Here is a 27,302-nt window from a genome sequence, read left to right as displayed (position 1 = left end):
CCCAGGAGGCTGGTAGCGCCCCTTCCCCCAACTTAACCCACATGCTGCTGTTTAAGTTTCCCATCTGTTTAGATGCTGACATCTCCTCAGCCACAGCAATGGAAACAAACTGTAAGGGGGTTGGTTCTCCCCACGAAGGAAAGCAGAGAAACCACCTTCACATTTTGTATATAAGTCAGAGAACGAGGCACTGCACGTGGCCTGTCTATGTCAGTAGACTGTCTGATTAGAACACCACTGCTGTCGGGCTCGGGCAGGGTTGTCCAGAGTCTAGAAGCACAGCTGCTGGCAAGAGCACATTGCTGATGTGTGCTCTCTTCTCATTTATTCCTGGTCTCCCTACTGTGGGGAGCTGAGGAAACTGAGCAAATGTGTATAACAAGTGGACGAAGTCCCGAGCGAGTGTTGACACGGGAATGGCCATGTCAAGGAGCACTGCCTCAGACCTGTGAGAATGATAAAGCCTTCCCTGTGCTGGTCAGATTTGGAACTGGCAAGGCTTCCTCTGGTCGGTGTGTGGATGGATGGTGACAGTGTGTTCAGGGTACAAGTGTTTACAACTGATCAGTGAGGGTGTGCAGAAACTAACAACTGCAGCTTCCACCCTAGATGTTTCTAGCCTGAGACTGCTGGCCTATAGATGCCTCCTACCAACATCAGCTAGCTCCTCTCTGTGCGCTGTACACAATAAGTGGGCTGAGGGCCTGGTGTGTTTCATAGTTGGTATCCTCTGCCAAATCCATTACAACCTACCCGACCCCAGCTGTTCTCTGCATGTGTCTGTGCTTTCCTTCATTCCCCGGCTGCCTCAGTCAGGCTTCTGGGACACAGTTACTTGGGACAGGGTGGGCTACCCTCTGGGAGAATCATCCACTTTACACCTCAGGCCAGCTGAATGAGATAGAACGTGAGCCTAGTCTCCGGAAGAAGCGCATCAGTCAAAATCCAAGAGATACTGCAGGGGCTGAAGGAGTAGACCACACCTTGGCTGACAGTAAGCCCCTAAAACTATACACAGGTCTAGTAGTATTTCTGCTCCCTTTGGAGAAAGTGTACAAGCTGGGGACAGGCCTTACCATGTCCCCCATGTGGGGCTGGAACTCAAATTTCACAGGGGGGCAGAAGACATTGTTGTACATCTCCATGAGTCGCTGCTTGTCACTGGTGGCGTCCAGGTTTTCGACTGCATTTTCAATTGCATCCAGACCCTCATGTTTTGATTGTTCCAGATTTAATTCAGCAGACAGGAAGGTGCGCAGGGCCCGGTTCAGGCTAGCATGGTAGCCTAGGTCACAACACTGCTGTGGGAAGGAAGAAGACACATAACCATACCACATATATCCCAAGGCATGACAGAGAGGGAAGTGGTCTCTGGGACACATGTGGCCATATCAAGGTGACTGACTGACTGACTGACTGCAATAGGGAGGAAGCCGAGATGACATGTTCCAAGACCTGAGTAAAGATTTCTTAGTTCTTGCCACCTAGGTCAGTGGTTGGTTAGGCATACCATTTAGGGCACTGAGGTGCTCAGACAGAAGACGGTCCATAAGAACCCAAGAACGAGAGTTAATCAAATGTTATTCTATGAAAATAAGAATTGCCAAGAGTTAAAGAATCCTGTTCTACTTTCTGGTTTGTCTGGCGAAGGCCATAACAACAAAATTCAACATGACTCCCTGAAGGTTGCTGTGGTTAAAAGTCACTACATAGCCAATGCAGCATTCAGGAGTCAGATTCTGGAGCTGTATCAGCAGCAAGTTCACATGCGCTCAACTCCAGGTAGGTGGGAGACGGAGAGAACAGAAAGTTGATTTGAGTCATGACATCAACTTCCAGTGTTCTGGGACGGGCCGGAGTTGAAGAAAGCTAAACTAAAAAGTTCTAAATATAAGCATTATTGGGGACATTCTTATCATGTCTCTGATTTTTTAACAACAAAAATGAAAAGAAAATGCTATGAAAGAGGCAATTGTAGGGGCTGGAGAATGTAGGTCAGTTGGAAAGGGGGTCTGTCTAGCATGCATGGAGACTTAGGTTTGAACCCCAGCTCTGCATCAACTAACTGTGGTGATGCAGGCCTGAAATCTCAAGCACTCAGGAGGGGAAAGCAGGAGGGTCAGAAGTTCAAGGTCATCCTCAGCTACTTAATCAATTCAAAGCCAGGGCTGGAGGAAGAGCTCGGAGAGTAAAGTCACTGTGGTGCAAGGAAGAGGAATTCCTTCTGATCACAAGCGTATATAAAGAGCTGGATGAGGTGTCTGCAGTGGTGGGGGTGGGGGGGGGAGGGGAGAGGAAAGGGGTTGATGGCTAGCTAGCTTAGATGAACAAGGCCAGGGCTTGAGAGACGGCTGTGTAGTTAAAGGTGCTTCCGCTCTTGCAAAAGACTTGAGTTTGGCTTCTAGCACCCGTGTCCAACACTCACAACTGCTTGTAACTCCAGATCCAGGAGATCCAATGTTCTCTTCTGGATTCACATGACACCTGCATTTATGTGCACATACTCATTACATTCACACACACAACAACAACACAAAAGCAAAGGAAGACGGGTCTATGCTGAGATGAAATGATACTTGAAGTTGTCCTCTGGCCTCTGCATAAATGTGCACGCACTCTCACACAGGTTAGCACACACCCACACAGGAAGAATAAAATAGAAAAAAAAAGTAGAGGTGGAATCAAGCAACCCTGGAAAAGCTACTCCTATCCCATGCCTAGACCCGTGTCCTTGACAGTCCAATGAACAAATGTGACCAGTCTAGTGGTTTTCAAGCTGTAGGTCACAGCTCTGAACTTCAATGTCAGCATTTGGGTTATCACTGAGGAGGAGATATGAGCTCACTCAGCTAGGGGGCCTTAGAGCCTTTTTATCTTTTCTTTAACCAGAGCAAGTCTGCTCATTTTTCTGTTTAATAAACTGGGATTCTATGTATGGTCTGCTTTGAAGAATAAGTTCTTAAGAAAAAGTCTAAAAAAAAAAAAAAACAAAAACAAACCTTTGGATTAAATGTAATTCCCAACGCTCTTTTCAGCAACAGCATTCTGTAATACTATGACAATATTCCCTACCCTTCCAATAAAGACCCAGAGATCCAAATTCCTTGGCCATCAATTATCACCTCTATTATTTACACAGCTTTGATGTCCAGAGCCTAAGAGGACATGTCAGAGAGAAATCTCTGGATAGAGTAAGGCCATCTGCCTGACTGTAATTTCACTGCATAAATAAGCATCAAATTAATCTCCCCAGCCTTTCCTCTTCATCACGATCACTTCAGGAACAGCCACTATTGGGGAAGAAAAAGCATGTGACAGGCAGCCTCCTTCCCGGCAATGGAGCACACATTGAGCTGAGCTCTGGGTTCAGTGCCAACAGACTCTGGCAGGTGCCTGGCTTCAGCAGAGTAACAGCAGCGACAGCATAACTATAGCCAGAGGATGGGAAAACATGAAATTCAGTCGGAGGAAGAGCAAATGAAATCTAGACAAAGGCGGCTGATTGGGAGGCTGCACGTGCAGGGTCCCTTCTTCCTCTAGGAGATGCTGTTGAACTAATTAATCAGGCTTCTATTGAACCTGCAGATCTTCTTGCCCAGCTCTAAGGTGCCCTATAGTTCCTAAGATGAACTCTATACTTCAAGGTGGGGTGAACAAAAATAACACCGTCAACAGTGTGTGGTGGGGGACTGAGGGCGACTTAGGCAGGGTGTCCCTCAGAAATCTTCATATATTTTGGAAACTTCACTTTCTTCTCCACCCTTACTATCTCTATCCTAAGCCTTATTTTATAACAACAGTGTTGTTTGTCCCTGTTGAAGAATGAAAAATACTTATCCCTACCTAAGGTTAAGTTCGCCTTCAGTTTGTACATGTAAAGCCTGCTTCTGCTCATTAAGGACAGCGAACTGTTACGTGCATTCTACATTTTAACCCTCATAATCACCACCACTGAAGTTTTTCACACAAGGAAGATGAAAGCTCAGTGAAGTTACATAACTTGACCAAAGTTAAATGAGCAAACAAACAAATAAAAACCCCAAACTATGATTTGTGCACAGTCTACCACTCAGCATCACTCCTTTTATGGCCACCGTCAGGCTCTTCGGCTGAACTCCAGTGGTGGACTCTCTGCATAAGACAGAGTGTTGAAAAGCATAGGCCTCTAGCCTAGAAAGCTAGTTTACCCCTCTGGGCCAAAAATGGAGGACCTACCAGCTTTGTAGCTGGCTGTGTGGCAAATGGACAATACACTTCACACATATCTGGCACTGTGTAAACTAACACCACTCACTAGCATCCTCTAATCTACTGACCTCTACCCTTCAGCTCCTAAGATTTCTTTTCCTGAAATACTACCCTTCACTTTCACCTGTTGGAATTAGACTCAATCTTTAAGATCCAAATTAAATTCTCGGCCTCTGGGAAGGCAGCCAGGCCTGCTGCATTCCTGGTCTCACTTGAACCCAGCTGTACTCATCCTTATATGACCTCCAATACGCGCAGTCATCCTGAGGTCTGCCATTTCATATCACTCCACCCAGGACGCAAGTATCTTAGGGGTTTTCAGTATCTCACTCTTGTTTATAATTTTTCTTAGGAGGTCTTATTTACAGAAGGCATTCAATAAAATTGATTGATGGATGCCACAGGCGAAGACTCCAGCCTCTCCGGAAATCATCTAGTGGGCTGAGTGCTGGCCCATGTGCTCTACTGCATATAGTCTAAGAACAGCAGGGAGGTTTCCGATGCAGGAGCATTGCCTCTGTTTGTATGACCATTCTGCAGCAGAAGCTGTGCCAATGAGTAAGTGTCAAACTTATAATGTGTCCTCTGGTTCTGCCATGCTCTCAGCTAACCTAGGAGATGCGGACAGGGCCTTGGCCATCTACATATTTGTAGGGACAAAACTAAGCCTTCAGCAAAGAAACAGTATCTATGAGGGTTAAGTAAATGAGATGTGAATATTGTCCATGAGAGTCCCAATGGGTAGAGGAATGCATAATTCTGTTTATATCAGAAACAAATTTTTATGAGTTCCATGGCCATGTTGAGTTCCTTTAGCCATTTCTATATTACACAAATGCTATAAAAACTCTCAGGAGAAATAAAATTCTTATAAGCAATTGAATAGCAGACCAGACCATTCCAAGGTGTGAACTTAAGGCCACAGTTTGTTATCCCCTCATCAGCTGACATTTTTCCTCAGAGAATCTAGAGAAGACTTAGACACAACAACAAATCAGTGCTTCATATCACCCTTCAATTTCACGGAGTAGAGAAAACAACTGCTTTCCATAAAACTACACAGCAGGCAAACCAAGTTCTCTCATGCCCAATCTGGGTGTGTATGGCACCAGACTTTCTATCCAGGTATGGGCACTCCCAACCCTCCAGCTACCCAAGACGACCCTGTCCTGTACTTCATTTCCCCACCTGCTCCCAGGCCAGGAGACAGGTGTACAGGTGAGGAAATGATACAACAATGAGCCCACAGTTCTTAGAAACTACCAAGTGAGATCAAAATGCCTCTTTGGGCTTAGAGTCAAGTTTTTTCCCAGTATGTATATGATGTCTCACGTGGACTCTTACAGTCTGAGTTTATATTAAATCTTTTATTATACTATACAAAGAAATGGGAGGTTAGTTCTTATGCCAGTTAAATGACAGCAATTAAAAACAACTTTTTATTTATCCTTAATGTCTTAACTGCAGACTGAGTGAAACCTCAGGAAAGGCGGTACAGCGGTGGCACATGACATAGACAGCAGTGGCTGGATTGACACTCATTCCATGTCTTGAGGGATCCCCCTGATATGTCATTAAAGCAGAGAGGCGGCCCTGAAAGCTAGACCAGTTCTGGAAATGAGGCAGAAGTTGCTCAAGAAGGATGAGGATGATGCAGAGTGTAAGAAGAAATTCTGAGCCAATCCCGTTCCTCTCCTCAGCAGTCCTCCTCCGCTCTTCAGTTCTTCATTCAGCCAGACTAGATCCCTCATAAAGGGAAGGAGGGCACGCAGGCGGGAACAGGATTGGCTGTAAGCAGCTGTACTGACAGATCAGGGGGAGAGGAGGGGAGCAGGGTTTACACAACATGTGGATAGGATATCAGAATTTAAACTGCACAGTAACCTTATGTCTACAAAGAGCAATGTTCAGTCTACAAAAACAAAAAATAAACAACAAACAAAATAAGATACAGTCAGAACACAACCCAAACAAAGAACAGTTTAGTCATGGCCTGGAATGCTGCCACCTTGGGCTGGTTTACCACCCCCTAGACCTGTTGAGTAAGCACTATAGAGGCTGCCTTCTTTTCCAATGGCTCTTCAAACCACATCCTGGGAAGCCCAGGATCTCAGCAGGCTATTGTTTTATTTCAAGAGGGGAAAAAAGTACAAAATATCTTGGTTCTTATATGGTTTTTGAAGTACCTGCTCATGCCTGATGAAGGGCCTTATGGATTACAAAAGTCGTAACTCATACAGCAAAAGCCTCTTTTCTCCCAAAGTAAGTACTTTATTGAAACTGGTACAAATATTCTCTAGGGGCAAAAGGAAGAGGACAAACCAGTAAAAAGGGGTGTAACACCCTGTCTGGTCTAACTTTTTTTTTAATCTTATTTATTTTACCAAATGTGAGATAAATAGCAGAAAGTGAACATAAAAAGTGGCTGTCTTCCTCTTGCTGAGAATGGGCGTCTACCAACAGTGGAGGGAAAGAATAAAGGGACTGGTTTAGGGTTTTGACCTCCACTGAAGGACAGTGTTCAGATTGGCATCAACAAGCAGAGAGAACAAAGAGGAGCCTGAATAGAGACCAGGGCTCAACTTACCAGCTGAGACGATGACATCTAAGGCCTTAGGAGGCCAAAACCCACTGATCAAAACTTCTTGGCTGAAAGGATACCAGTCTGTATTCTAGAAAAGTTCCCCCAGCAACTCTGATGTAGGCCAGATTTAAACAGTCCAGGTCTTTATTTTACCAGGAGCAGAGGGCCAGGAAATAAAGCAAAGTTCCAGAATGGTTCAGAAGCAAGCCTAAGATGTGCTAACTAGTTACACAATAGTGAATCTGAGCTCAGATCCCCACATGATGTAAAGCATAGCAGGTGTGCTGGTGAAGAAACGGAAGAAGAAAATCATGTGCGTCTTACAAGTTCAGAGGCTAATGCCGTGAACCCGAGGCAAACACCAGGGCTCAGAAAGGGTACTGCTGATGCTATTCAGCTGGCTCCCAAACCCACTTTAGTGACTGGAAGGAGACATGAGAGAGGGTATGCTTGTATAGCTTCTTATAAAGCTAGCCCAGGATGGGGCCAGGCTGCGGTCTGTGTGTGTGAGAGACATTTTAGGACATAAGGATTAAGGAGAAGCAGTAAGAGATCAAAGCAAGACTAATGCGTAAGGTCAAAGACAAATGGCTGTGCATGCTGCTTCTGTGGCATACGTGCATATTCATCCCCTTCTTTCATTCATTTTTGTGCCATCTCTCAAAAGAGAACAAGGCAGATGTCAGTAGCATCTGGATGCTTTCTAGACAAGACCCCAGTTTGCAGCATAACCTTGGGCAAGTATGTCTCTGAACTCTCTAGGTCACAAATTAAGGCAGCATTGTCTATCTACAAGGGTGATGTGACAACAAAGTGAGAAGACCCCAAGAAACACAACCTGAAAGAAACATGAACTGATATAGAAACACAAAGCAAGGTATTTTAACTCCTCTTGTCATCACTTCTTTCTACAAGCTTCGATGTAAGAGACTATTTCTTGACAAACAGAAGAGCACAGCAGTCAGAACATTGGTTTAGGAATCAGAATTTGGTGCATATTTAGTCTCAGCCTTTTACTAACTCTGGGCAAACCACTAAGCTCCCTGAATGTTAGTCAAAAGCAAGAGATGGTATTGCTTTTTTTCTCATGGGACGCTGAGAGGGGTGAATGGTCCCAGTGTAAAGTGCGTCACCTTTACACAACTGATCATGGCTACTACTATTCCCACAATGGCCAAGATGCCTGAACACAGAAATGAGGACATGACTAGGTTTCTGAAACTAGGCAAGAGGTGCCCACAGCCTCCCACCCCAGCTTTAAGTACTTACATCAATAATATCAGACAGGTCATGGATGTAGTACTTGAAAACAGATGCATTGGTCGCCTCCAAAGCCAATAAATACTCATTCCGGGCTTTAATGGCCTTCAGCTTATTCTCTGTGTACTTGGCTTGTCGCTAAAAAGAAAATGCAAGTTCACTTTTAGTTCCTTTAATTAAAAAATACAAACATTTACTTATTTCATGGTGTGTGGTGTGGGAGTTTGTATGCTAACATGCCTTTGTGTTTCTGTGGAAGATGGAAGGCAACTTGTAGAAGTCACTTCTCTCCTACCATGTGAGCTCAGGTTGTCAGGCTAAGTGGCACTTACCCGACGAGCCATCTTGTTGACTCATCTATATCTATCTATCTATCTATCTATCTAAGAGAAGACTGTTCTGTGACAGATGAAGGACAGCACATCAAGAGCCCCCACCATCACCCTCACTTGCTGCAACTCCCTGAGTACACCTGCTTCCAACTGGATTCCAACCCTGATGAGCGAGATGAATGGTTCAGATGTGCACTCTACCTTGGTTCTGTCTCCACCCTGCTGTCAGCCTTGAAGAGGTGCCTCTACCTCTACCCCAAACACTGGGATCAAAAGTCAAAACATAAGGTCCAAGTCTCCCCTATTTCTCAAAGTATAAGACTTTCACTTAATTTGGAAAGTGGGCTGAGATAAGTGACTACTGATTCTCGCCAATAAACTTGATGCTAAAAATCCAAGAGTTCATTTGCTTAGGCTTTTCCAATAGCTAGGACTCCTGGCAAGACCGAGAAGGACTCTCTGGTCATTAGGCACTAAAGGAACCAAGAACTGCTTTGTTCAGCTCTTCATGGTACCTACTGGGAAATGATTCTCAATCCTGCCTTCCGAGCATCCTTGCTTGTCTCTACACTTGCAGCATACATATACCTTCTCCTTCATCTTCTCAATCTTCTTCACTGAGCTCCTCCGGACATGCTTCTCGTCAATGCGGACGTTGGCTGTGGAGTCAGGGGAGCGGGGGGTCTGTCGGTCTTCTTGCTTGACTGATTTACCAATCTGCTTCTCTTCCTGCTTTTCTGCTTCCTTTAGTTTGCTCTGAGCACTGATACTGTCGGCATTGTACATGTGATATGTCTTCATGACCTGCAAGACATTTCCCACCCAGAAGTTAGGCCAAATGGAGCCAACTTTGATTTAGAGACTAACAAACTCAGCTGGGCCTCTCCCACATGAAGCCATATTCACATCCTCTAGCTGGGAAAGGCTCCAAAAGTTCTGGTCTGCTTTATCTCCACTAGGTACCTGCTCTCACAGAAAAACTTCAACACAGCTACCATTTACTGAGTACTTAATATATTTTTGGCTTTGTGCCGAGTGCCACACACACACATTTGTTAATTTCATTTGTATAACAATTCTGCAACCTGGACAATGTCCTGTGAAGGCTGCAGACCTGCACAATTCAGGTAAGAGCCTTGGAAAGAAGAAAATGTCTATCAAGTGTAACTGGAATTGGCTGCAAGCAGGAAGTAACATAAAAATTAGGGCATAGGGTCAGGTACGGTGGTGCATGCCTTAAATTCCTGCACTCTGGAAGGAGTGTGGCAAGATCTCAGTGAGTTCAAGGCCAGTCTAGTCTACATAGGGAGCCCCAAGATAGCCAGGACTACACAGAGAGACCTTGTCTTTAAAAACCAGGGGAAAGGGGGCTCAAGAGATGGCTCAGAGTTTAAGAACACTGCTCTTCTAGAGGACCCAGGTTCAATTCCTAGCACCTACATAGCAACTTAAAACTGTATGTAGCCCCAGTTCTAAGGATTCTGACACCTTTGTACCAATGCACATAGAATAAAAAAAAGGGGGGGGGGAAATTTTTTGAATTTTTCAAAAGAGCTATTATCTAGGAATCAAATACTATTTCTTAGCAAGAAGGCCAGGAAGCAGACTCTCAGCTCATTTCCAGTCTTCCCAAGTATATTCCTTCTAGCCAAACAGGGGTTGCCCTTACTCTGCAGGAAGTTTCTTTTTCCACATAGGCAGCATCCAGATTCTATGTGGGATTAAATCAACCAATTGTAAATTCACAAGCGCTGAAATTTTGATGCCACGAGGTTTCTTTCAAGAGGAGAAATAGAAAGCGACTCCCTATCACGAATAACATCTAGCATTCAGGGCACACTGTTGGGCTTTGTGTGTGCCACCTGACTTGATCCTCACAGTACCTATGACGGACATGCTTGTATTTCTACCCCTAAAGATAAGAAGGCAAATCTCCACCACATCACCTACGGCACCGGGAGTCTTACAGCCAGTAAACGGCAAAGTCAGAATCCAAACCTAGGTTCATCTAACTCCACAGTCCCCATCTTAGCCACTAAGTGACAGTGATGATCCTCGGCAGAGGACTGAAGCTGAATTAGCTGGGAGGCAAGATAAAGGACAGGCAAGGGAATCCTGAAGAAAGAAACTGATTTCATCTAGGAAAGAAACTGCTCAGCTGAGGTTACGGTCACAATCGGGGGCTGTTTTAGACCCCAGATAACAGCTGGCAATGTCTGGGACTTAGAGGTTGCTAGTAGGTAGAGACAGGGACTCGTGGAGAGTCCATAACAGAAAGGTGTCTGTTTTAGAATGTCAGTGGTGCTGAGGCTGGGAAAACCTGGGACCTTCTGGGTGTACTTAGGTTCACTGAAGTTGCAAGAAGGAGAGAGAACACAGAGGTACAGTACAGTCTCAATTGTCTCTCCTGTTAGACAGAGTAATTTAAATATTCACCTCACCCTGAACCTGACAGCATTTTCTGGAAGCTCCACCTTGCTTATGCTTAAATTTTTCTAGGAAGCCTGAGTCAAGCACTACTTTTCCAGGTAAAGAAGAAAGGCACCTGTCCTGCTGGCTGAGGAAGGACAGGTAGGGTTTTTTTCTTTCCATTTTTCACTTGAATGAGACTAAGGAATTCAAGCACTAGAGTAAAACATTATAAAACAGTGAACTTTTATTTTATGAAGTACAGGATAAAGAGGAATCATGGCAAATGAACATGGGAGGTCAAAACACTCAGATATAGTAAAACCAACAACTTATATTGTTCCTTGCCCTTAAAGAAACCTCTCATTCCTGGGGTCCTGCTCAAACTATGGCACCAGCCAAGGAAAATATAGGCAGTAAACTTTGAACCCCTACCCAGACCTAGCCGATGGACAGGACATTCTCCACCGTTGAGTGGAGAGTGAGGTCTGACTTTCATACAAACTCTGGTGCCCCATTTCTGACCACATCCCCTTGATGAGGAGGCCTGGTGGCACTCAGAGGAAGGATAACAGGTCATCAAGAAGAGACTCGATACCCTATGAGCATATACGAGAGAGGAGGTCCCCCTCAGTCACAGACATAGAGGAGGGCAGTAGGGGGGAAGTGGGAGGGAGGAATGGGAGGATACAAGAGATGGGCTAACAATTGAGATGTAATATGAATAAATTAAAAAAAAAAAGAAACCTCTCATGAAAAGAAAATAAGGCATTACCCAACCTGAGAAATTAAATTCTCAAAGATAGCATGACTTTTTTTCTTTGTACTCTCTTCCATAGTTGGGAAATATCACATATGCCTCACTTTAAAATATGAGCAGGCAGCCAAATGTGGTGGTGCACATGTTTATTTCCAGCATTCAGGAGGCAGAGGCAGATGGAGCTCTGAGTTCTAGGCCAGCCTGGTCTATAGAGCAAGTTCCAGGACAGCCAGGGCTACCCAGAGAAACTAAAAAGTACCAGACATTTGAGGAAGTTCCCAGTGTTTTGTAGAATAAACAAGACCAAAATAGGCAACTCGGAGGAAACACAGTATAGAGAGAAGAAAAGGCTGAAAACAGTTTATCAATAGGAGCCCCAGAGAGATGAATGAGAACGGAGAAGACACAGCACTGTGAAGTAAGACCTCGATGAAGGGAACTGGGGAGAACATAGGGTGAAAAACCTAAGGCTTCTTGGCAATTGGCAAGTAAGATTCAATTCTTGTGTGTTTCTGCATCTGTTTGGATCCACTGCTGGGATCCGCTGTCTCAGAGGACAGCTAGGCTCCCGTGAAGCCTAGGGAGTCTTGTGGAAAAGTGAGGGGATGGACAGAAGGACCTGGAGGTGACAAGAGCTCCACAAGAGACCAACAGAGCCAACTAACCAGAGCCCAGGGGCCTGTGGAATCGGAAGCAACAACCAAGGACCATGCATGGACTGGACCAAGGCCCACTACACACATGTAGCCAATGGGCAGCTCAGGCCTCATGTGGGTCCACTAGTAGGGGGAGGGGGAGCTGTCTCTGACATGGACTCTGTTGCCTGCTTTTTGATCACTCCCCCTGGTGGGGATGCCTCACCAGATGACAGGGGAGGAGGACATGCTCAGTCCTAATGGGACTTGATGAGCTGGGGTGAGTAGCTGGGTGGGTGGGCTCCTCTTTTCTAAGGAATAGGAGAAAGGGGAGGAGGAAAGAGGGAGGAAGGAAGGTGAGACCGGAAGGAGAGGAGGGAGGGGGTTACAATTGGGATGTAAAGTGAATAAATAATAATAATAATAATAATAATAATAATAATAATAATAATAATAATAATAATAAAATAAAAAAAAGAGTCAATTCTTGTGCCTCTCCAAGGAGCATGACCTATATACCCCTCGCCACCACAAACATGTTAAGAGTTATCACCTTATTTTTACTTGCTTTTTCATTTTCTGCCCCACCCCCATTTTAAAACCAAATGCCTTGAGTTTAACACTGTTTCTTGTCTTTATATCCCTAGTGCCTAATGCCATGGTCAAAGAGACAAACTGTATCCGGGGACTATTAGCTGACACTGTTTCAAGGGGAACAGGTGCTGAATTTCAATTTGGAGCAGCTCTGCAAACAGCTGCTGCATCAAGTCAAGGAGACATAGTCAGGGATAGTACAGAAGCATAAAGCCTCTGGTGGAAAGAGTCCCAGAGTGTCCTACTACAGCTCCCTCCCCGCCAGTGTTTCCTTGGCTCTTCACAGCCAATCCATGTGGCTTCCCTGCCTCCGTGTATACTATACTCTTTCCTGTAGGGGCTTCCTGGGATTTTCCAGACACAGCCTCCCTGTACAGTAGAGGCAGACAATCCCAGACTCCTTTGCGAAGCACTGCCCTCTGACTTCAAAGGCATTCCTACAACATCAGAAAGAAAAGGAAAACCATTTTACCCTGGCTTACAAGCTAGCCATCTCTTTGTGATGGAGAGGGGATAATGGACCAGCATACATATGTGCAGAATCACTGGGATTGCTCTCTGCAAGAACAGCTGTGGGAAACTCCCCCTGGCACAAAATGCTAAGTCAGGGAAATCAAAGCCCCTTCAGACAGAAGAGGAAGGTGCAGAGGAGCAGCTGGCTACTCGTGCTGGGGTTCTGGAGCTCTTGTTCAAAGGCATCTTTATTTAGAACTACCTGGGCTCAGGCCCTTGGCTCATCAAGGTTTAAAAGTACTTATATGATCAACCCTTGAGTAATTGGCTCCCTCAAAAGAAGGATTCATGGATGTTAGGGAAACTGCAAGAAGAGCACTGAAAAATGGAGAGGGCTTCTCAATACCTTCATCTCTTTTTCCAGGGCCCCACAAATCACACATCGTTTCTATGTTGACAGGGCCAGTGAAAGCAGAGGGCTTTTCCTGTTTTCTTAAGGAGAGCAGATAAGGGAAATGCTCCTTTAGAAGAAACTCTCCCTGCTCTCTTCCCAATGCCCAAAGAGCGAGAGCACATGCACAGCAAATGGCTTCCTAAAGCCAGCAGACTGTAGTATCAAGTTCCTACTTGAGGAAGCCACTATCTCATGCAGGGTGACTAACATCCTGCTTTCCCCAAGACTACCAATTCAGCACTAAAAATATGCCCCAGGAAACTATTTAAGACAGGGCTCATTGTGTCATCCTGGCTCGCCTTGAACTCAACAGACCCACCTGCCTCTGCTTCTCAAGTGTTGAATTAAAGGCCTGTGACCACATACGGCTCTCTGTTCACGAGCCCTAGGCTAACCAGCAAAAAGAATGGAAAGTCACTCCGATATCAGGTCTAAGTTAATCTCACCCTACATAAGCAGGACTCTTAACTCCAGCCTGCGACTTTTTGAATGACCTATACAGAATCCTCAGTCTCACTTGCTCCTTAACTATAGTCTGACCTTTTGGAAATATGAATTCCCAGTCACTAAGAGCCACACAGCAAGCAGGTATCAGAGCACAGTGCTTGCTGCTGCTTCTGGGGAAGAGGTGGGTGGAAAACCAACAAACTTCACGCCAACTCTGGTCATCACGCTGATTTTTGCAGTGAGAGGTGTCCCTCCAAGTCCATGCAGCTAGTAGTCAGGGCAGGAGAGGATCTCAGGTGTCTAATTTAGCAGCCTAGGGTCAGAACACCCAGGTTTTTCAATCTTGGTACTACTGACATTTAGAGCCTGATAATTATTGTGGTAAACTGTCCTACTGGCCTCTGCTTTTTAGATGCCACTAGACCTCCAACTCCTCCAGCTGTGACAACTAAAAACATCAGCAGACATTGCCACACATTCCACTTTGACACTGTTCTGCGGCCTCACTGCAAAAGCATGACGCTGGGTCTGAGTTGGTTTGAGGTCTGCTGCTTGACTTTTGAGAAACAGCAGCCAAGTAGCAAAGGCCCGAGATGCTTATTTATTCAGAAGATAAAAGAAGTCCTATAATAACATGCGTCATTCGTTATACTAGAGAACTCCCCAGAAGCACGTCTCAGCTCTTCTTGCTACCTAGAAGATGCTCTAAAAATAAAGAGAAGTAAAGCAATGAAAAGACAAGGTTTGGCAGACTTATCCGCTCTGAAAATGTCTCACAGCGTGCCATGCTTCTATTTTTAAAAAGTCTTAATTTCATTTGAGAGAAATGAAATCTTGGGGTATAGAGAGCACCACCTATGATTTGGCTCCTGAGTGTAAGAGTCAGAGAATAGAAATTCAAAACAATTGGAGCATCACTGGAGACAAATTAGATGATGATCAAGTCTATTTGCCAACAGTTGCCATGACATACTGGCCACACCTAAGCTTCTGGATCAAGATGTTAGAATTCTCTGATCTCAGATGCTTGTGAAGCACATCATCACTGCCTGCCCATCCTGTGAAGGAAGAGATGAAGAAGCATGGGAGGGGGAAGAAGGACAGAGAGAGGGAAGGGAGGAGGGAGGGAGGGAGGGAGGGAGGGAGAAGTAAATATAGGAAATCATTTCCACCTCCAAATAGGTTAGGGCACTCTGGAAAATGACACATAGTGCTGACAGAGCCAACTCTGGAAAGGGTCCACCTGAAGCATTTATCCTAAGTAGGAACTTCCGTGGTGGGTGCATGTTTTCAATATAATTAAGAAAACATGGCTGAGGGAAAACCACCACCAGCAGTTCTGCGGCACATAGCACATATCAGCCTCACAGCCTGCCATCCGAGTATTCAAAGTAGACTGTATTCTTTTCTTCAAGCCACAGCTTACCTCTCTGCTGTGTTTTGCAATGCTCTCCTTGCCTGAAACAGTATTCTTTTTTTTTTTTCACATTGCAAACTTTAGGAATCTGTGGGTCATTTTACAGCATCGGCTCTAATCTCAAACCACAATTAAGCTAAGGTCTGATGCGTAACCTAAGACTATAAATGTTTTCCAATATGCAGAAGTGCAATGTAGGCTACACTCCTTGACCATGAAGTTTGGGGTCCCTAGCTTGCGGGTGATGGTGACAGCTGTGCTGGTAAACCTAGGCCTTGGCTGGTTTCTCTCAATGGTGCCCCAGATGAAACCAAAGTAAAATTGCACAAGTGGAAAAATATTGTTTGGCTCATTTGGTTTTGAAAAAAAAATTGAGTGGGGAAAAAAAAAAAGATGTATGGGTGGGGTCACCCCCAATGGGGAATAAGCACTGTCCTCAGCATCCGCTGAGTTCTGTTGGTGACGTGATTGCTGCTGCAAACTGCCAAATGCTGCTTCTCGAAATGATCAAAGAGCCAGGCAGCCCATCTGATTTACCGAATAAAGCTCGTTCAGGACCTTCATCAAATCATCTTGGAGCTGCTGGCCAACTTCTTTACTCTGTAAAGGAAAGAGGAAGGAAGGTTAATTGACAAACAGATGCAGATGGGAGGTGGGAGCAAAGGCAAGAGCAGCACAGGCTCTACAACGACACAGACTCAATTACATCCCATTATTTAACCTAGCAAATCGGATAACCAATTATGGTCAGATTACTCAAAGAGTTTTAATGAAATGAAATGGGCCCTTTCTATAGCCCAGTAAAGGCAATAATGTAGAAGGAAAATGGGTTACAGCCCTTGATTTCTCAATTGGTCCCAAAAGCAGGCCTGAGAGCTACATCCTACCTAGCAACGGTGGCTAGGTAGACCATGTTTCTCTGATATTTGCAGGCAAACACTCCATCGGCTTACTAAGGAAAGTAAGATGTACAACAGGACAAGACAAAGAGGAGGATATAAATACTCAAGGACCCTAAACTCAACAGAAAATTCCAAGCAGGAAGGTACTGTACTTCTAACCTGATAGCACACAGACCAAAAGCAGGCGAGGATCCACAGGACTGGCCTGCACATTCCTTCTCCATAGAAGGGAAAACCACCTAAAATTGAATGCATTTGTTTTTTCTGGCACAGAAGTTAAGACCTACAGGTCATCCAATCTCACTTGCCTCATTCTTTCCCAAATTCCCCAAACAGTGGTTCTTCAACGATAATTTCTTGCAGTCTGTTAATGCCTGACTCTGATAATATATGTTAAGGAGTGTCCAACAGGCTAATTCTGAGCAGCAGTAGCTCTTTGATCCTTTGCTGCTGCCCAGTGTAGGCTGGCATCTACCCATGAAGAACAGAAGGAGAAGAATGAAGGAGCGGGAGAGAAACCTTCTACACCAAATGTTAACAGTCAAGCCCAAGAATGCAGAGAGTAAAAACAACTGGCATCATGGAGTTACTATTATCTTTCAATACCAAAAATTTAGATACCTACAACACCTGAGCACACTTCTAGCTTTTTATTTTTCCATACTGGGAGTTGAATTGTGGTCTTATGGATACCAGGCAAGCACTCTGAGTTGCATCTCCACCCCCTAAGTGACACTCCTGAAGTAAGGGAAGAGTCCTTTCATACTGCTTCTTTCAGGGTGAGTGTGTGTGTGTGTGTGTGTGTGTGTGTGTGTGAGAGAGAGAGAGAGAGAGAGAGAGAGAGAGAGAGAGAGAGAGAGAGAGAGAGAGAGAGAGGGAGCGCACAAGAGAGCTCATGCATGCCCACAGGGCACATTGAGGGCAGAGAAAACTTGCATGAGTCAGCTCTCTCCAACATGTAGTTTCTGGGCATCAAACTCAGGTTGTCAGGATTGTTAGCAAGTCAGTAAGGGCTTTTATCCACCAAGTCACCTTGCCAACCTGAGCCTGAGCAGTCATTAACTGTTTTGCCATTTTACTCTTAAGTTTTTTGCTTATATTTTTTCTATTTGGGTATTCATTATGGAATATAGCATAGTGTGACTTTTATCATGAATAGCTATGTGTTTTGTATTTGGTAATTTTAAAAATGGAGTGGAAGGACCCTCAAATTAACAACTACAAAAGTTGCTGTTAGTTTCAGCTTTTTTATCACCTGCTGGCTGTGCATTTGTTATTTTTGTTGTTTATTTGACAAAATATCTTTCAGGAAGCAATTGAAGGGAGGCATGATTTATTATGGCTTAAGGTTCAAGAGGATACATTCCATCCTGGTGGGAAAGGGATTGGGGCAGGAGTGGGGAGGCTGGCAGACCAGGAAGCAGAGGATGAGCAGGCTATCAAAGTGGACTATAAAACTTCAAGGCCTGTCCCACATGTGGCCCACTTCTTCCAGGAAGTTTGCAACTCTTAAGGTTCCTCAACCTTCCCAAATAGTGCCACCATCTGGGAACCAAGTGTGCAAATATAGGTGCCTGTGAAGGACATTTCACAGCCAAACCACAGCATCTGCTATAACGCGGCTGCTCTGGTCAACTTATCTGGGCTTAATTTCTCTTCCATAAAATAAAAGTCTTTCCCTTATAGTTCCTGCACCATCTGGAACTTTGAAACATCTAGAGAAAAACACAGAGAAGAAATTCCAAGATATATGCACTGGCAAGAACTTTCTGGAAAGGACTTTAAAGGCACAGAAAATAACCTTAAAAACTGAGAAAGTGTATTACGTCAAATTAGAAAGCATTTTGTACAGCAAAGGAACAATTACCAGAGTGAAGAGAACCTACAGAATGGGAGATAGGTCTTTTCCAAGTAACCATCTGGTTATCTAGAGTCTACAAATACCTTCAAATATTAAACACCCCGATGCTCAAATCATCCAGTCAATAATTAGGCTAATGAACTGAACAGAGAGTACCTAAAGGAAGAAATACAAATGGCCAGTAAATATTTTTAAAATATTCAAGATCCTTAGCCATTAGAGAAATGCAAATTAAATTGCTTTAAATTCCATCACACCCCAGTCAGAATGGTGTCATAAGAAAACGGTAACTACAAAGCTGCATCCTCTAAAACTACAAAGCTATATGATTCAGCTATACCAATCTTGAGAAGACACCTAAAGGACTCTAAGTAAACACACCAGGGATACATGCACATACATGATCATTGTAGGCAGGAAATGGAACCATCATAGATGTCCATTAACAGATGGATAGAGAAATAAAACGTGGCACATATACACAAGAAAACTTTATGTAGTTGCAAAAATAATGAAATCATGACTTTGGAAAGAAAATGGATATAACTGGAAACTATATTAAACAAGTCAGACTTGGGAAAGCAAATACCACATCTGTTCTTTCATGTAGAATCTAGACTTAAATTTGCATATGTAGGCCATGAAACTAGAAAGGGCATTGTGAAAGGATAGGAAGAGATTTTTGTTTTAATTAGGATTTTACTTTTACATTGTGTACATCGTGTACATTGGTGTTTTGCCTGCATGTATGTCTGTGTGAGGGTGTCGGATCCCCTGGAATTGGAGTTACAGACAGTTTGGGCTGCCATCTGGGTGCTGGGAATTGAACCCGGGTCCTCTCAAAGAGGAGCCAGTGCTCTTAACCGCTGAGCCATCTCTCCAGCTCTGGGGAGGAAGAGATTTTAAGAGAGCTGGGAAATAGAGTAACGGAATGCATGTAATAAGAAAGCAGAAGTTGGAGTGAACTGGCAGAACAAAAGGGAAACAGCTGGAGCGAGGAACATAGGAAGAACTCTGAGGGAGGGGAACAAGAGAGAACAAAATATAATGACATATGTATTAAGATGCCAGGATGAAACTCATTGCTTTATATGCTAGCCTAAAACACTAAGACCTTTTCTAACTGTCCTAGTTTGGTACATCTGATGCTATGATAAAACACTGATCAAAAGTAAGGTGGGGGAGGAAAAGGTTTATTTGGCTTACATAGCCCAGTCGATGTCCATCATTGAGGGAAGCCAGGGCAGAAACTGAAGGCAGGAACTGAAGAGAGACCATGGAGGAATGCTGCTTACTGGCTTCTTCCAGGCTCACAGTCAGCTACGTTTCTTATACAGCCCAAGCCCACCTGCCTAGGAATGGTACTACCCACAGCGGGCTAAGACCCCCTACAACAATGAGCAACTAAAAAATGTCTCACAGACACATGAGGGACAACCCCACAGAGATGATTCCTCCACAGAGCCTTCTTTTTCCCAGTTGACTGTGTCAAGTTGACAGCCTCTACCACTCTATGGTTCTATGTGATGCTTTGCCTGTCTCCTTAGTGTAGGAAACATTAAATATTAGTCCTTTCTGTCAAACACATAAAACTTTTGTTTATAACAAAAAAATCAAATCATTTTATCTCTTCCACCTTGTAAAGCCTTTATGTAAATGCTTTAATCCCCGACCCAGTAAAGCTTTTATTCATACAAAGGCCTTGCTGCATTCTTGAAACTCAAGTAGCTGGCCCCTTTCTTATTTCCTTTGTGCTGATTCTTATAAAACTGGTGGATCATGAAGGACTGAGGTGGGACCCCATCCAATGGGAAAAGACAGTCACTAACTGCTTTAGAATAAAAACCAAGAACACTTCCTGGCCTTTGTACTTGATCAAGTATGCGCTTTCTCTTGTTTTTCTGGATCAACAGTAAAGTTCTGCCTTCTTGAGACACTTTGATTGGAATGGTGGTCTCTTTCTTTGTGGCCGAACATGTCCATATTCGAGCCAAACATGCTGGCTCCGGGGCAGAGGAAAAGATGATGCACAAGTCCCCTGCAAGGACCCAGACGCTAGCAAAAATGACAGGGACATCTTGCTGTTCTAGATTTCCAGTTCCTTGTACCTCTCATCCAGTTACCTGGGGAAAGAGTAGTTCCCAACTGTTGGGCAAAGAATGTCTCTTATCTACAATTTCACACTGCAGCCCCTCCCACGGCCAGGATGGCTGACTGCCACAGAAGCAAGAGGAGCAAGGAGGTGAAGAGCGGAGAAAATGACTCACCATCTGCCTCAGAGTCAGCGAGATCAGAGGTGGCCAGGAGTGTCACTATGGACTGCCACCTTCCCGGCACCAGAAGCTCCCCTTCCAGCCTTCCAGCCCTTCTCACCTCATTCTTACATTTAAATGGCAGAGGTTAAATGAGACAGCACCTGATCCTATGCTATGCTGCTTAGCCAGGACTTAAATTAACTAGTAGGAGTCTAGGAGTGGAAAGAGGAAGGGGGGGGGGGACGGTGCAGAGAGGAGGGAAAGTCTAACCAATAAAACAGCAACTAAGACAGGCAGATGTTTCCTTTTGTGTTCTGATTAGTTGGGAGGACCAATATCCCTGTTTATTTGAACAAGGTGCTGAAACAGGTTTAGCTGGGCTGGGAACACCCGTGTAGCCAGCTCTAGTTAAGCTCAGTTGAAATATACAAATAAAACTCCTAACAAGAGCAATTCTAACCCACAAGAGAGGCAGGAACTGGCCAGGGGTCTCTCCTTTCACAGATGATAAAAGGCCACCTGTTCTCTATCTCAGAGGCCTTAGCATGCCTTCAGGGAGAAGCAGGGCCACAGGAAGTGCTTCCTCCGGGAGCTCTCCACCGAGGGGGTTAGAGGAACTGGGAAGCTACGAGTGAGCCCCACCCAAAGACAAGGAGCACATTTACTCCTAGGAACAACAACACTGATGAAGCCAAGCACAAGACAAGCAGGGCTCCAGAGCTGTCCCCTTCTCTATCTAGAAGCAAAGGGGTTTCTAGGCAGGAAGAAAAGGAACTTAACAGTGCAGTCTTTGTGCACCAACACAGGGCCTGCATCTCTTTTCTTTAAACTTTCTTGGAAGAGAATGACTCATCTAAACATTGCAGGAAACCAAACAGAAGCTGGGGGTGGTTAACTTTGGGTAAAGTTTTTCTTTTCAATGTTTGCAAAGTTATCTTTGTCTTTAAAAAAAAAAAAGAAAGAAAGAAAAGAAAGGTAGCTAAATTTAGAATAAAAATGTGGCACAATTAACAATGGACGAGGAAGCATAATGGTGTGCACAGATCTGGATCCCGTGTTTTGAAAAGTATCACTACCTTTTGGCCTGTGTGGGAGCCCCACTCTGCCTGCTACAAAAGCAGCAAGTCTTCCTTTTCTAACCGATAAAGACTGGACAAAACTCGGACATCCAGCCTCATCTTCACAGTGTCCCAAAGTGCACCACCCCGACTCCGCCTGAGAGTAAGGCAGCAGAAATGTGTGGTCTGAATGTAGGATTGTCACTTGTCCCTTTTTAAAGAGTTATTTCATTATTTTTAATTATGTGTAGGTGTGTATGCCTGCATGTGGGTATGCGCAAGTGAGGACAGATGCCTGAGGAGGCCAGAGGCAGCCGATCCCCTAACTAAACACGGGCCCTCTGGAAAAGCATTAGCGCTCTTAACCATTAAGTCACCTCTGCAGCTACTTCGCCCATATTTGTACTTTCTTAAGTTAATACATTTCCTGAGTGTCAATGGGATTGTCTGTTAGCTTAAAAACAAAATAAACAAATAAACAACAATTCCACCTATTATAAAAACTAGTTTGTACCAGAAGAATCACCGATTCTTTAATTTTCTACTTATTCAGACCAGCATACTTTGCCTATCTACACTATAAAACTTTTATTAGGCACAAAATCTCTCCTTATTTGTATATGTGTATGTTTATGAAAGCATGTTTCTGCCATGTGGTAGGAGCTAATTTCAGTTGGTCCCAAGGCTGAAGCTGTCAGCAGGTAGAAACAGCAGGGTCATTTAATTCTGTGACAATGAGACTGTGTCAGCAGTTTTCCAGAAGAGACTCCAATTTTCAAGTGCACAGATCTCCATCAGTGCTAGCACCCTCTCTTCACCCCTAAAGATATATCAGAGGCCAACTGTTCAAAAAGAAAAAAAATCTTGTTTAAAACTGAATGGACATGGCCAGATCTCAGAGGAAAGGAATCTATATAAAGTGTTCTGTTGGGCTCTGTAGCAGGAGACATGTCACCAAATCCAGGGTGAAGGCTTCAGGGGCACGCTATTTCAAAGAGGTCAAGTTCCTGAGCTGGCACTTTGCCCAGAATGCTTTGAATGGTTAGTATAGGACTTAAGGGAGTGGGCTATTAGGTTTCAGGCCGATGTTGGTGATAGTGGTAACTGAATTTGGTTCACCTCTCCCATCCAACTTAGTTCAAATCAAAACAAAAAACCAAACAGTGGTGCTATAGGGATTACTGCTGCGGGAGCGCAGAGAGTGGTGATCTAGCAGGTCAGAGCTGAGGAACGCCTTCTGGATTTCCCTTCAAGCATATTCCCTTGCCTGTGTGTAAGAAGGACCTCGCTAGTCCCAACAATAACTCTAGCAAGGTTGAGCTCTATTGGGACCTTACACTCTGGGAGATCGAGGTCATACAATATACAAATATAGTGCTAGGGGTATGGTTTGGTGATAGAAGGCTTGCCTGGCAGCTCAAGGCCTTGGTGGTCAATCTCTAGCATGACAAATGCTACCAATAGTAAAATCATCGTAACACAAATATCTTAAAGAAAGGTCGGCTTGAATTTGCCATGAGACACTGGGAGTGCTTTGATACTCTGAATATGGGTAGGAGGGAAGGGTGTTCCATTTTGAAAATACAATCCGGTATGTCTACAACGGAAACCTTATGTGTAGTGCCTTCTTATGTTTCCTATGCTGATCTACTTTAAAAATACTAGTCATAACTCACTAAATTTAAAGCAGCAGTGATAGGATTAGCGCCCACCAACCAAGACAGGAGCTGAATAGCTTCCCCTCTTGAGATAACTGATTACAGTTCAAAGTAAGTTTGGGCTCAATTACTGGATTCTGGCAAGGCAGAAAGACAGCTGGATTTTAGAGAATGTACAAAAAAAATCCATCAGCAAATATTTATAGAACATCTATTATATGTCATATACTTGTGGCTTGAATATAAAACAGAGAGTTTAAAAGTTCACAGTCTGCTGAGAGAGATAGACATTGACCTGATGTCTGAGCCTATCAGAATGTAAGTCTTTCCATCTCAAAGGCATTAATAGAAATAGACTGATCTTAGTTTAAGGATTTCTTTTTTTCTTATCTCAGCCCAGCTTGCCAGAAACAGAAATCTGCGTTTTTAAAAATCCAGCTATTACACAGTAAATCCTTCTACTTCTCATTTGCCTTGCTAATCACAAATGGCTGTTTCAGTTCTAATGACACTGCTTCAGTGTAAGTGAATCTCAAAAGCTTATATATCGGCTTAAAAAATCTTTGGAGTCTTCTGAGTTTGTTAGCACCATAAAACTAATTTACTAATAGCCATTTCACTCAGAAGTCAATGAGTATAACTGAATTTTCCCAGGGAAAAAGGTTGTACTGCAGAAGAAATGTCAGGGACTCCAGGCACTATAAATCCTACTACTTGTTTCAGATTCCTGTTGAATTATCTAAACAAAACAAAAAACCAAGCCAAACAAAACAAAACATAGCATTAAAAGACCCCAAAGCCTCCTCCCCTCATCCCTTGCCACCTGTAGCAGTTGGGGTCCTGAGAGTGGGTGAGCTGGCCCTGCACCTCCCCTGGAGAGCACAGTGGAGCTACCCTGCCACTCTGCCATGAGGTAGCATGGGTAGTGCAGGGGTGATGTCTCCACCATGTGGGGTAGCCAGGAGAGCTGGCCCTGAGGGCATGAGAACAGGAGAGCTAGCCCTGCCCCTCACAAGCTGTAGTACTCAGAAGAATGAGCCTTGCACCTCGCCTGGGCAACACAGTGGAGCTGGCCCTGACGGCAAAGGCATGCGTGATCCAATCTCTGCGGTGTGAGAGTGGGAGAGTTGGCTTAGCCCCACATAGGCTGCGGCATTTGGGAGACTGGGCACGAGAGCAGGAGAACTGACCCTGCCTCTTGCTGATGGCGGCACTGGGTAGCCTAGCCAGAACAGTGATGGATGGAGGGCTCACCTTGCTGGTGCAGACATATGAGAGCTGGTGTGCTGACCAGCTCAGCTACCACCCAGGCAAAGACCCAGGGCTCTGAGTTGGCCCACCCCAAAATCTATATCATCTTTGAACTATTGAGATGCATGAAAGGCGCAATCCTGCTAACCCGAAGCTGCAGGATCTCTATGACACAGGGCAACAAACAGGATATCTGAGAAGAGTCCCAGCGAGGATCCAATACTGATGGTGTCACAGAAGCCAGACATCTCAAATCAGACCAATGACTCATTGCAATGAATATTTGGAAGTGAAGATGCACTGGCAGAGGGATACTCTGGGGGACACACTGTGACATACTACAGCTTCCACATGAGATATTTTCTATGCTTTGTTTTTAGTTTGTTTCTTTGTGTGTTTTTTATGGGGGTGGGGAAGTTGAAACTGAGAAGGGTGAATATGAGAGGACAAGGAGATGATGGAGACTAGATTATATGATGTGAAACAAATAATCAATAAAATGTTAAAAACTAAACAACAAACAAACCACCACCACCACCACCACCACCACCACCACCACCACCACCACCACCACCCCACCAAAACCCAGAGCCACTAAAATATAAAACCACTGAAAAGGAGTGGAGGATAGAGTTCACTTGAGCAGCTTTCATCTAGCATAGATTTAAAACTATTATATGTTAGCAATTGCAATGTTTTTCTTGCACAAAGTTTATTATTTTTAGAGAAGCATCTGAGCTCAGTAATGAAAAATAAAAGACTTTTACTATTTCCCTACTATCAGTCTCCAGCAGGTATCAAGTTATTATATGTTTGGATTGGACTGTCTTAGAATTTCTGATTTTAAAAACTGCTGTTTAAATTAGAAGGATGAATAAATATCAATAATAAGCTTAAACTTACTAATAAATAGGCATAGGCTGGATGAATATATTAAAAAATATATCCAGGGCTGGAGAGACGGCTCAGAGGTTAAGAGCACTGTCTGCTCTCCCAGAGGTCTTGAGTTCAATTCCCAGCAACCATATGGTGACTCACAGCCATCTATAATGTGATCTAATGCCCTCTTCTGGCTTGCAGGTGCACATACACATAGAGCACTGTATTCATGATAAATAGATAAATAAATCTTAAAAAATACCCAAATCCCTGTAGTCTTCAAGAAGTACACTTCACTGGTATACAGAGTGAGAGACAAAGGACAGAAGAGAATCTATGAAGACATGGCAGCTGAAAATCAGCCTGGCATAATGATTCTGACATCTGAAATCAAAGTTAGTCAAAAGAAAATTTAGAAGGTTATTTCATAGTAATAAAGGGAAGAAATCATTAAGAAGATACAATGGTAAAGATGTATGCAAAAACATCCTAGCCCCCAATTTCACAAAGTAAAAGCCAATGGGCATAAAAGGTCAGATAGGTCCCAAATCAATAGTAATACAGAGTGATTTCAGAAGCCTGTTTTCATCTTTAAGTCATCAGTATTAAAAACCAGCAAAGATGCCTCAGGGCTAACCTACACCATGGTTCAAATGGATTTAGCAGCTAAAGACAGAATATTCCATCCAAAAGTTATAGAATATATGTTCTCACATCCCATGTACCCTTCTCTGAAATATGCCACTTTCTAGTCACAAAGTAAGCCTTATAAAATACAAAAGAACTAGAATAATTATTTATATCTAATCCTATCAGAATAGAATTAAACAAGAAAACAATAGTAAGAAAAAGTCTTAGAAGTTATTTAAAATATGTGTATGAAAAATACACTCTAAGAAATCAGAAACTTAAAAAAATACTTAGAATCAAATAAAAATAAAAAAACATCTTACCAGAACTTTTGGGATATAGCTTAGGCAGTTCTAAGCTATGAGTACTTACATTAAAAACAAAGAAAACTATAACAAAGAAACAACGACAAAACCAAGCAACTTCCCCCAAACCTAACAATATACTTACTTTAGGAGCCTTAGAAAAAACAAGAACATGCCAAACCCCAAAGCAGTGAACAGTGAGAAACAATGAAGATAAAGCAGAAATCAATAAAATGGACACTAAAAGAGCATTACAAAGAATCAAAGAGTTGTCTTTTTGAAAAAATAAACAGGACTGACAAACCATTAGCTGATGAGACAGAAGACTATAATCAAGTACAGAGATGAGGAAGGAGAGGCTCCTGTAGACTACAGTGATACCACAGAATCATTAGTGATTACCATGAAAAATTATAGTCCTAAAAATTTAAAAGAAATGGGTAAATTCCTATATAGGCACCAACATTAAAAAAGAAGATAGAGCTGGGTGTGGTGGTGCATGCCTTTAATTCCAGCACTCTGGAGGCAGAGGCAGGAGGAAGAGGCAGACAGATCGCTTCTAGTTCAAGGCCAGCCAGGTCTACAAAGTGAGTCCAGGACAGCCAAGGCTACACAGAGAAACCCTGTCTTGAAAAGCCAAAAGGAGAAGAAGGAGGAGGAGGAGGAGGAGGAGGAGGAGGAGGAGGAGGAGGAGAAAAAAAAAGAAGATACAAACAAGTTAAGCAAATTCATAACAATAAGTGAGAATAAAGTAGCTATAAAGAATAAAGTAGCAATAAAGCAACTGAAAATGCCAGGATCAAAAGTCACCATCAAATTTTACCAAACCTTTCAAGAAGAGCAAACACCAGGGAGGGAGGGATGGAGGGAGGGATGGAGGGAGGGATGGAGGGAGGGAACACTGGGTCAA

At 43.7% G+C, this 27,302-nt stretch overlaps 1 protein-coding gene across 8 annotated transcripts in view; it reads right to left on the bottom strand.

The window, feature by feature from the left end:
- The window catches only part of SRGAP2 (SLIT-ROBO Rho GTPase activating protein 2), a 224,160-nt gene that overhangs the window by 57,888 nt on the left and 138,970 nt on the right, over positions 1-27,302 (bottom strand). For 7 of the 8 annotated variants that reach the window (XM_084791026.1, XM_084791030.1, XM_084791031.1 and 4 more), the window contains exons 5-8: positions 16,131-16,193; positions 9,013-9,228; positions 8,102-8,230; positions 1,077-1,301 (exon numbers count right to left, since the gene is read on the bottom strand). In XM_084791026.1, the coding sequence (XP_084647152.1) occupies positions 1,077-1,301; positions 8,102-8,230; positions 9,013-9,228; positions 16,131-16,193 (633 nt within the window). The remainder of the gene's footprint in view (positions 1-1,076; positions 1,302-8,101; positions 8,231-9,012; positions 9,229-16,130; positions 16,194-27,302) is intronic. The other variant, XM_084791029.1, reaches the window with a different exon arrangement.

The sequence above is a fragment of the Acomys minous genome, assembly GCF_964271855.1.
Source record: "Acomys minous genome assembly, chromosome: 1".
Classification (NCBI taxonomy): Eukaryota; Metazoa; Chordata; class Mammalia; order Rodentia; family Muridae; genus Acomys; species Acomys minous.
The sequence above is the reverse complement of the archived record's forward strand: the minus strand, read 5'-3'. Positions and strand labels throughout refer to the sequence as shown.